We start from the raw sequence: 12,091 nt of genomic DNA on the forward strand, positions 1-12,091 counted from the left end.
TGTAGCCATATCAAAATGCTTAATACTAATCAGGTCCAACAAGTAAATCCCTTTCAGCCACACTTCAGTGAGTGAGCTTTAGGGAACGCTCTACCCCTCTCACTTCCTAGCTCCTACTTGCCATACCAGTATCAAATTTAATATCACCTTCTCCAGGAAGCCTGTCTTAATTACCAGAGAATGAATCACATCACCGTGTCTAGTATTTCCCCCTCATAACATTTATAAGAATCTTTTATTTTCTGTCTTCCCTGTTAGACTATGCACTGGGAATGTGGGTTTAGTCTACCGTATTTGCTTTGCACACTCTGCACCTCTGCACTGAGCCCCTGCAATGACACAGAGTAAATGCTGAATAAATATTTGTTAGAAAATAAATACAAAGGGAATGAATGAATAAATGAACGATGAATAGGTGAATGAATGTCAAGTCAGGTATTTACGGAAGGATATGTGCACATTTGGAGATATCAATATTTTCTTGTGATTCCCACGTCCTTGCCAACATGATTTTAAACCCCATTCACTGCTATCAAGCAGAACAGAAACGCTGTGAGAGATTAAGATTTTTTTTTTGATAACTCTGTGTAATGCAGCAACCAAGTCTTAAAGCCTGCACCTGATCCTTTCTCCAAATTTTATGAATATAGACTCAGGGGAACCCAAAAACAGCCTTGGCACTGGCTTATAATCTTTGTTGGAAAGTGCACAAATAAATGAAGCATGGGTTATTGCACTAATAGTGGTCCTGTAGCCAGTTACATCATGTGTATCTAGAGAAAACCCTCTCTCATATTTGCAATGAGCTGCACTTTCCAAGGGAAATATTCAGTCTTGGTCCTAGAAAAAAATATGAAACCTTTCCAGTAAAATTGAATGGTAACAGAATAAACTGTGGGCTTACTAGCTATTATAAGCCAGCTTTATACCAAGCATTTCTATGCATTTTTAAAATTTAATCCTCATAATGACCTACACAGTAAGAGTTCCTTTATCTTTTCTGTAAAGATAGAAAAACTGGGGCACAATAGTGTTATGCAAGTTCCTCAAATTGTTCTCAGCAAAATATTAACTTATTAATATTATTACAAAGCATAGTTTCATTGCACAAAAAATATGCGGGGGTGGGGGGGGTATGTGCCTAGCTGGCTCAAGTCCATACAACTCTTTTTTTTTCTTTTAGATTTTATTTATTTATTCATGAGACACACACACACACAGAGAGAGAGAGAGAGAGAGAGAGAAAGAGAGAGAAAGAGGCAGACATAGGCAGAGAGAAGCAGGCTCCATGCAGGGAGCCTGCATGAGTCCATTGACGTAGGACTCAATCCCTGGTCTCCAGGATCAGTCCCTGGGCTGAAGGTGACGCTAAACCGCTAAACCATTGAGCCACCTGGGCTGCCCAGCATGCAACTCTTGATGACAGAGTTGTGAGTTTAAGTCCCACATTGGGGGTGAAGCCTACTTAATCTTTTTTTTTTTTTTTTTTTTTTTTTTTTTGTCAAAGAGAGAGAATGCACAGGAAACTGCATTGATTTAGTATTTTGCCAGGGATTATTTTCATAAATACTGTTCCACAATTCCCAGTTCTGTTGCTTAACTTCTCTCAGTTTTGAGCCTGGGTCTCTTCCTGGATATTAAGGGCAGAATCCTGAATGTTTTTGAGTTTTAGCTGCTGGGAGGTTTATCAGCAAAGTGAGCCAGTGATTCCACCATTATAGAGTACAGTAAATGTGTTTCAGAATTTTCAAGAGGAAAGCATCTTTCTCAAAAATCAACTGGTAAAAATGCAGTATTCAAAGTCTACACTCTTGGATTCAATCATCTTTCCCTTTGCTGAATCCCAGTTTTCTGTTGCTTATATTAAATGGCCCCCATTCAGCTACATCTCCTTGGCAGGCATCCAATCTTAGGCTTTTGGCTAACGCTCTAACATCTTCCTGATCTTCCCAATCTTCAAAGTGGTGATCAGAATATGAATTAAAGTCAAATGTTTTAGGAACCCTAGTCTGGGGGATAGGTGTGCTAAGGGGTCAGTTGGAACCAGAGCTCTCACCATCCCCAGCAAGACAACCCATGATCCCTTTGGCTACACTTCTATTGCTTTCTTCTCTAAATTCATCTCAGCTCAAGGTCCAGGTCAAATGCCACCACTTACAGGAAACTTACTTGCATTAACCAGTATCAGTGATTCTCTCTGGTCTCTCACAAAGACATTTGGAAAGATGTCTGAAATCATAGTGATAACTAGTACTTACTTAATATCTTTTGTTTTTCAGACACCATGCTAAGTGTGTTAATCCATTATCTCATTTAATTCTCACCTTTAATTCTCAATATCATCTATGAGTTAGATACTATTATCATCTATCTTTTATGATGAAGCTCAGTGACATGATGGGACATACCCAATGTCATCACTTATAAAAAGAAATTGATTTCAAATTTAAATCTAGATCTACTGAATGCCCAAATCACAGTGCTCACTATCTTATACTTTATGTACTCTTTTATTAGTCATATAAAATTCACTCGACAAATGTAGTATGTGAAAAATGGCATATTTCTTTGTTTTCTTTAAATGATATTGAATCCATATATGTTCTTGCTTCCCTGAACTTGTGTGCACAAGACTCTTCTTGGACGTGAAGGGCTGACTCGTGAATGGTGGTGGAAAATGTTTCTCTGCAATGGGTCATGAAAAAGCCCAGATCTGTTCTGCAGAGCAGAACATTCAAGATGGCTCTTTTAGTCTTCAGATCTCACTAGTCATCATGAGGGAGTCTTTTTTTCCAAGCATAAAGAGCCCCTTGAAGTAGTGTTCCATATTTCTGAATTTAGAACCATAAAGAATCAAGTCCAGCCTTACTGGCAACCCCATACAAACTCTAGTCTACCTGTCCTCCCTCCCAATCAGAAGCTAGGCCACTTTACCAGGATGCTATGAAGGGATAGGATGCTAGTCCTTACTATTCACAGAGTACCATATCTTTGTTTTTCTTCTAAAGCTAAAAAAAATCCCCTTGACTTCTTGATCATTAAAAGCTATTTACCACTCTCAGGGCTATGGCTCAGTTGGTTAAGCATCTGTATTTGACTCAGATCATGATTCCAGGGTCCTGGGATCTAGCCCCACATTGGGCTCTCTACTCAATAAAGAGTCTGTTTCTACGTCTTCCTCTGCTTTTCCCTCTCCCTCTGCCACTCATGTACACACATGCATTCTCTCTCTCTAATAAATAAAATGTTTAAAATAAAAAGCCATTCACCACTCTCCAATCCCTGTTGATACCAATAGCACATCCTTCTCAAGGAGATGCAGCTTCTGAAAAATAAAAGCCAGGAGGGCAGGATGTCTATTGGCATCTGCAGCTTCTACTAGAACCCAGCGTCTCTGTTTCAGGGTCAGTTCTGTGCCTCCACTAAATTGAATGGTCACTGTTTGACTTTACAAGCCAGAGAAGACAAATTGGCAGACTTTAGGTCTTACCCAGTCAGAGGAAGTAAACTATGTGATTCATTTTTTTTTCCTGAAAATTGAGCTGTATTTAAAAAGTGGGAGATTTTGCATAAGAGCAATTAAATCTTGAAATTTGGTGTAAATAGTTCTCATAGTGAGCATCCGTTGGCACTGAATAGCTTCTGGCCCCTTGAGAGGTCCCTGTGCTTTCCAGGTCACCTGCATTTCCATGATTCAGTCCGGATGTTCATTGGTATGCAATAGATTTTCTCTGCAATGGAGAAATATTTTTCCATGTCTAAGCTTCTAACAAATGTAGAAATACATAACTAATACATAACTTACACCAAAAGGGCTTCAAGTCTCCAGAAAAATGGGGAAAATACTTTCCTTTGTAGAACATTCTCACAAGAATGTTCCAAGAACATTCCCAGGTATGGAATGTGCAAGCAAAGCAGGTCTGTTTGGAAGGAGGTATCTTCCCCTAATTCACCACCTAAAGTGACAGCTGGTCCTCCTGGCACCTCAGTTTGCATCCCATGTTGGACCTCCTCAAAATGGCAGAAAGGTACGTGGTTGAACATACAGAAGCTAAGGTCTTTTCAAGATCATTCCACATAGAGTTTAGCCAAGGCCTTTCGAATTTACTGCCAAAAGTGCTTCTTCAGTTTAGCCTGGCAAGGCCAAACCATGAGAGGTGTGCCTCCACCTTTGCTCAACATTCTGCACCCCATGTGGAAAGTTCTTTATGCATCTCTACTCAATTAATAATGTTAAAAATTATTTTTTAAAAGACCTGATATAATCTTGGTTGAAGACTCCAGGTTTCCATTAAGTCCTCCATCTGTTTTCAAGCCTGCACTAATTTTCTCTTCTCTGAATGATATTAATGTACAGCAAATAGGTAACAATAAAAATACATTTAGTTATGCTCATTAGTTTATGTTCAATAGTTTTGTGCCATCAAGAAGCATAGAAAGATCTTTGAGAGGCCGAGATCGTGTTTTATGTACCGTGCGTGTGTGTGTGTGTCTCTGGGTATGTGCAGGTGTGTGTGCATACATGTGAACAGGCACATACATGAGTGTTTATCCCCAGAAACCATGACAAGAGTTGGAAACAAGTTGCTTAGAGACTATTTGTTGATTGATTCAGTGATTGAAATCTGAGTTTTTGTGAATACTCTATTTACTTGCATAACTTCCACTTTTTCCCATTATTTTCATGAGCATTTGGGTCCCAGTCCTCCACTGCCTTCAGGAATCACCCTCTGGGGAATCTCTGATTTACTAAACAGCAGTGACTTTAATAGAGTACCACAGCAACCAGTGGCAATGTTAATTAGAATTGAGATCTCCTGACACATTCCTTCGCTTTACTTAGGCAATTTTTTCATTCCTCCAAAGAGCTGTTAAAAGCAGCCACTCCAAGGGGCTAAACTACTTTGGTAAAGCAATAGTCTGTGACTGGTAGCAGTTCGTGTGTGGTGGTGGGGGAGTGGGGGTGGGTGTGTAATTGAGAGAGAGGGAGAACCAGAGGCAGAAAGTTGGCAGACGGGGGTATTGATAGATATGGGGGGTACTGACAGGTGGAACAGGTGAGACCTTCTTTCCTCTCTAGCGTTAGACGTGGACCTGAGTACCTCTGTTATTCAGGGAAGAGGATTATTGGTTGCAGTTCTACTGTTTCTGATAGGGATTAGCAGTTCCAGTGGGGAGGAGATAATAATGAAGAAGAAGTGTGAAGAAAAAGAGAAGAGTAAATAAATACTGACTTCCATTTCAAAGCAGCCAGTTCAAAATGCACCTTTCACTAGTTACTTGCCTATTCTGGACAAAGGCATCTCACTGATGAGTATCCTTTAGCCAGGGCATCATTTAGTTAAAACATCAAAAGTGAATAAACTTCACGTAGTCTCATTTTATACTATTTTGCTAATGAAGCTATGGCATTTTCTGTGTAAAACTGACACATTTTAGGATCCTTCTTCTTAGAAACATAAAAGCTACTAACGTACCAACTATTTTTCCTTTTCTCCTTTTTTTCCTCAAAAGAGGTACAAGGGTAATTCAATAGATAAAATTGCAGTGACATATTTGGGAGGGATTGAGTTATAAAAGCTCAGTTAGAGGGATGCCTGGGTGGCTCAGAGGTTAAGCATCTGCTTTCAGCCCAGGGCATGATCCTGGATCCCAGGATCGAGTCCCACATCGGGCTCCTTGCATGGAGCCTGCTTCTCCCTCTGCCTGTCTCTGTCTCTGTCTCTCTCTCTCTCTCTGTATGTCTCTCATGAATAAATAAATAAAATCTTTAAAGAAGAAGTTCAATTAATTGTAATGCTCTTTTGAGTGTTCATGTTGTTGTTTTAAGAGAGAGAGAGACCTAGGCAGGAAGGGGCAGAGAGAAAAGGAGAGAGAAAATCTTAAACAGGCTCATGCCCAGCATGGAGCCTGACGTGGGCTCAATCCCACAATTCCAAGATCATGATCTGAGCTGAAATCAAAAGTTGGAAGTGTAACGGACTGAACCATTCAGGCATCCCTTGAGTGTTCATGTTGAGAGTTTCTCTGGCACATAAGAAACCCTAACTTACACTAACATTATTATATATGGGACTCTATATTTGCCCCTGCATTTCACATTTTTGTTTTTTAAGATTTTATTTATTTATTTATTTATTTATTTATTTATTTATTTATTTATGAGAGAGAGAGAGAGAGAGAACATGAGGAGTAGGGGCAGGGGAGAGGGAGAAGCAGGCTCCCCGCTGATCAGGGAGCCAGATGTGGGGCTCCATCCCTGGGCCCTGAGATCGTGATCTGATCCAAAGGCAGCCAGTTAATTAACTCAGTCACCCAGGTGCCCCTCACATTTCTTTTAATAGAGATACAAAAATGTCTTTATCAAAAATGTACCAAAAATCTCTTCTTCTTCCACCTTTATCTACATCTTTTGTCATCTAAGATGGACAGTGTGAGGGACTGAAGATATTTATGTCATTTCTTCTGGTCAGTAGACAATTTACTGCCCTACAAACACAGCTGAAAGATCCAGGAAAGCAGATTTTAGATGTCGTAAAGCAAAAGAGATGCTTCGGGAGTTTGCAGTGGAAGAAAGTGAAAGTATGTTATAAATTCTTTTTACCCTCTAAATTTCTTGGAAGAATCGCATCAAAGTGTCGAAAACATATTATAGTTTCCCCATTTTTATGCAGCTTTCCAAATATTCAGTCAAAGTTTAATGTGGACCATCTATATGTTTTGTTTTCATTTATTTCACAGCTCCTTCTTCTTTGGCCTACACTTTGAAATGTTTGGATTTCCCAGGGTCCAATCTCTGTTTCCTTTTCGTCTCCATTTCCTGCTCTTCTAGTTTAGAATCATCCAGTCTTAGGGTTCTAATCACCCCCAAAGGTCTCTAGCCTCAGTCTATAATACTGCCAAATCTCTTTAGCTCCGGATCTGTAATTCCAAGTGTCTATTAGCTTCTTAAATGTCCCAGAGCACTTCCACCCTAACATAGTCAAGAATTAAGTCCTAACTTTCCCACCTTAACTATGGTGCCTAGCTCATACTGATGATGTCTGTTGTAGTAAATAGTCTCCCAGTCACCCCTTCTTGAAGCTTTGGTGCCATCATGAATCTTTCATGATGAAAACCGAATTGTATCACACCCATCTTACAAATCTTTAAGTGACTACAAAATATCTAATACATAATGTTCCAAACCTAACCATGCTGTGGCGGATACTGCCCGCTGCTTAACACTGTCTTCCCCTTATCCCTGAGAATAGACTGTTGCTTTCATTTCCAAGTGGAGGCAGAAGCTTCTTGATTTAAGAGAAAGAAGGGCCCCTTATACACTCATAGAAATCCTATTCCCCTTCACTGAGTGATGAGTCCAGAGGACATGTTTCCCAGTTTAGACCAACTAGATGAAAGGGACTGTTTGCTGGGGCATGAGGCCCAGAATCATAGCTCCTCATGAAAGAAATCATCAAGGATAGCAGAAGGGCAGAGTCAAAAAAAAAAAAAAAAAGTCCCTGTGTCCTCCATGACATCACTGAACAGCAGGAAAATACCTGGAACTGCCTACCTCTAGATACAGGGCTAGGGGAGTTAACAGAAGCCATTATTACTTAAGCTACTATTAATCAGCATTTTGTTGCTAAAAGCATTTCTAGGTAATACACAGGCCCTTCAGGGTTCTTGCTTTCCAGAACCAACTTATTTTACAGTTTCTTTAGTCAGTCTTCCAAACCACACTATGCTCTAACCCATAGGATTTTAGGTGTTAATCCAGAAGGCAGACTTTTTCTCCGTCATCTTCCTGGTGAGAAGCTCTTGATGTTTCAAGCTCTAGTTCAAACGTTACATCCTCAAGCAGTTATTATTTACCCACCCAAACCCCCTGACTGCTCTTGCCAAAATCATCTGCTCCCAGGAAAAATGCATTGATTTCTCTTTTGTTTCATACCTTATTTGTATATGACACATGGCATAGTGATGATCAGTCTTTCTCTTGACTTTGAGCATCTCGATGCAAGGATGTCTTGTTCATCATTGTGCTCTGAGACTCTAGAACAGTGGCTGTTACGCAATGGCCACTCAGGTAATGCTTTTGGTTTTATATCTCTGGTCACAATAGGAGTACATATTACTCATATTTTGGGGGTCTAGAACCAGTACAAATTTAAATAATTAAAAAATACTACTAATAAGCCTAAAATTAATCCTAAATCCCAACTGAATAGTGATGCCAAGCTTGTTTGGGAGAGGTGTTTTTTCCTACACAATATGTTTCTTTTTATTTTTGACAAAATGCACACATCTTCTCACATATCTATGGCTATTTAGACTTTACCAACAAAAAGTAAATTTTTACTTTCTGCTCAAGTCACTTGTTTCTTCTCCAAGATTTTTATGGCTCCATAACGAAAAAGGTAAGTTACACCTTAAGTATGGGGAAGCTACTGCTCGGTTTCTGCTAGGCCCTATTCTAGAAACATTCTTTCCCAAATACAGAGATCATTCATCCGGTTCCAATTTTAACTTGTGCATGACTGCCAGAGAGAGTCCACAGGCTAAATGCATGTAAAATTGCTTTCCAAGATGAGTATCAGAGTTGAAAAGAACATTAAAGGGTTGGTCTTTTCTTCAGAACTCTAACATTCTTAAGGGATAAAAACCTGAAAATGACAGGAGGTTGCTTGATCATTTGTTTTTTACTTCAATTGACGGCTCTCTGTGAGTCCACCAGGTAGATTAATCACTTCAAAGCAAACATATGTGGCTTTTAGAATTTTGATGTTTCATAATGTTTATCTATTAAAAATGCAAAATTGCCTTGCAGATCTTAATTTCAACTTGCGAAATCTAAGGGGGTATTTGATTCGAATGTTCTAACTCTTTTGACTGAGATCCAGAAACTTAGTAGCATGCCCACAGTTCAGCTAGAGCATTCAGATCATCACGGTATATGCTTCCTGCTATCTGCTCTCTCTACTGCCTTCAGACAGTTTTTGTTACATATTTATCCTCACTTTCATTTTCTGCTCATTTTTTCCCAGTTGCCTAAAATCTCTTTTGAAGCACAGAAGGCATAAACTCTACATCACTTAAACTTTATAAATTAAAACTGCTTCCAATGAGGGCTCTAGATGCTTTTGAAGAAATTTAGTACAAGATGTTTCGAGCTGTCAGAGGCACTTCATTGTACAGCTCCTAGAAGCACTATTCACTACTCTATCATCCACGTGAATAATGCTCCCTGGAGTGGTGCAACATATTAGCTCATCCCTTTGTGTGAAGGGCTACTTATGCTGTCTGTGAGTAGAGACAGTTATATTTGTGGTTATGGTTCTCTAAGTGATAATTGCATCTGAAAGATCATTATTTTTCTTACCTGAGCTGTGGTTTCCTGCTAACAAGGTGGGGCTCACAGAGCATCTTCCCATTCTACTGGTGACCACAGGCGGTCCTGGTGTTCCATCCCATTCCTGAGCTTTGATAGGCTCTCTGGAAGATGCCCCATGATGCCCTCTTTCTTTGCTGTCCAACTTTGGTAACGGCTCCGTGCTGTGGCTTCGGACTTTGAGTTCCTCTGTCGATTCTGTGTATCAACCAGAATTACATTCCGTTAAACAAAAGTCACATCCTTCCCAGACCCCTTTAAAACATTAAAGAGTGACTTTCTAAAATGCTTTCGATATATTTTTGTCAACTTGGAAGTGGGTTGGAGATTACAACATTTAAATATAACAGGGACAGAGATTACGTGGGGCCTTCTTTTCTGAGTAGTGCAGGTTAATATCACCAGGAAATAGTTTTCTCCCTGGAAGAGGAGAACCTCAATGAATCTTGAGTCTTTTGGTAACTATTGTGCTCAACTTCAAGGAAACTTCTAAAGGAGCATGTTAGACTCAAAGTCTTAACTGTCTCATCATCTATTCATTCTACTACCTACTATGAATTCATGAATTCAGTCCACCTCTCTGCTAAAACTGTTTTGCTAAGATCACCTCTTGCCTTCTAGCTGGCAAAACATTTTTAAAACATTCTCTCGGCTTCTATAAGCACCCATCTTCCTTGGTTGTATTCTACATTCAATACCATGTCCTTGTCATTCATATGTTCCCTTCCTCTACTCATCCCTTACATGTTGTCCCCAAGATGCTAGCTTAGCCACTATTCTTTTCATTATATATATATATATATATAAATATATATATATATAATCTTTCCTGTGATTTTATCTTCCAGGATTGATAGTGATTTCTGAAAATTTTATCACAAGCCTGGATCATTATTCAGAGCTTTAGACTCACTTATCCAACTGCCTGCTGGGTGAGTCCATCTGCATGCCCCATGGATAACACACATTTAACACCTAAGATATTGGACTGACACCATTTCTTACTAAACTAATAGTTCCTCCTGTCCTGTCTAGCTAATGCTGGATACTTATCTTTCCCTTCCTTTAACTGGTACTCCCCAAATCTATCAGTCTGCAGATTCTACAGATTTTATTTATGAATATCCTGCTTTGCCTTCTGTTGCACTTTGTATCACATCTACCTCAATCACTTCGGTTCCAACTTTAATCATTGCCCTTGAATTATTGTAGCTTGTCTACTACTCTCAATCCTTGCCTCTCTGAAGTCTGAGCTCCATATACTGCCAAAATGATCTGTTTAAAATGCAAATCTAACCAAGTGTATTTTTCAGCAAATGGAAGTAATAGCCATTCTGTTACACATATACATAAGTGTTTAAAAACACATGTAGTAAAGATGGTTTATGAGCAATAACCACTTGCTACGTTCAAAACAGTGTTGTCTCGGGAAATGGATGTGATAGCCATTCTATAATGCACATGGAGAAGTGTTTAAAAACAAAAACAAACAAACAGAAAATGCAAACCTGTTTATCATGTACCCTTGACTAAAATCCTTCCTGAAGCCTTCTATTACCACCCACCGAATTATGTCTAATCTCCTTATCATGACCCACGAGATTCCCCACTATGTCACTCTTCCCTTTCTCTTTGACTTCATTGCTTCCCCCCTGAACACTACATTCAAGAGACACTACTAAATTGGTTGAACCTTCTTCTTCCCTACTCCACCTCCAACAAAACAAGGCTGTTTTTAGTGCTACTATTTTTTACCTCATTTGCTTTGAATACCTTTGTACTTTGTCTTTGCTCCGGGAAGACTCCTGGGTCCTGGTTACTCAATTTAAGTATCCCTCTGAGGTCTCCTCCACCCATATCCCCACCCCATGCTGGGATTTGGTCATCTCTGCATTGACATTGTCTTATAATATCTTTCCACGTATCTGCTCTTTTCAAGAGGCCCTGAGTTCTTGGAAGCAGGGACTATGTTTTGTCTTGCTTAGTTTAGCTTTTATCCATTGGTGTCTTTAGCACCTTCAATACTGCTCAATAGATATTTAATTAATTAATTAATTTAGTACGTTTCTCAACTCCTCGGGCATCTTTCTGATGTGTGTAGGAAATACAACGTTCCTAATGGAATAAGAGAATGGAGCAAGTGTTATAAATGTATTAAAGTGGCACAGAGCTAATAGTATTTTCCAAAATCTGATTATATAACAATCACAGGTTGTAAAATTCACCAGGTTGAAAGTTTCATTCAAATGAGGAATCATTGGGAAAGACTACAGTGAAAAAAATAACTGCAATGGTTCAGAGAATCTGTATTTTGATTTTGTTACATTTAAGTTCAAATACTCATCAATTGCCATCAGTGTGAGAATACAAATGTCCCACTTTGGTTCCCCATTACCTGAAACTGTGAGGCAGAAACAGATCAGATTTGTAATGCAGTAAGAAGCCCTAGGTGAGGCCATCTGAGTGGCTTAGCTTTGCAACCCTGGCATGGTCATGGACCAGTAACCCATGACACTGAGCACTTGGGCTCAGTGCTTCTCTCAGGGCTTCATTTCCTTACCTACAAAATAGAGATAATACCAGCCCAGTCTAACCTCTCCCATTTAATTTGAAGGATCTAATGATATTCTACATTTTAAAATATTTTAGAAACTCAGCAGTGCCACACATATAAAAGATATTATTAATTTAAATAAATAGTAGCCATTTGTTCTTTAT

At 39.2% G+C, this 12,091-nt stretch overlaps 1 protein-coding gene across 2 annotated transcripts in view; it reads right to left on the bottom strand.

Moving 5' to 3' along the window:
- Positions 1-12,091, bottom strand: part of NYAP2 (neuronal tyrosine-phosphorylated phosphoinositide-3-kinase adaptor 2) — a 255,854-nt gene that overhangs the window by 56,277 nt on the left and 187,486 nt on the right. For both annotated transcript variants that reach the window (XM_041767334.1, XM_041767335.1), the window contains exon 5: positions 9,365-9,571. In XM_041767334.1, the coding sequence (XP_041623268.1) occupies positions 9,365-9,571 (207 nt within the window). The remainder of the gene's footprint in view (positions 1-9,364; positions 9,572-12,091) is intronic.

The sequence above is a fragment of the Vulpes lagopus genome, chromosome 8 (genome assembly GCF_018345385.1).
Source record: "Vulpes lagopus strain Blue_001 chromosome 8, ASM1834538v1, whole genome shotgun sequence".
Taxonomy (NCBI): Eukaryota; Metazoa; Chordata; class Mammalia; order Carnivora; family Canidae; genus Vulpes; species Vulpes lagopus.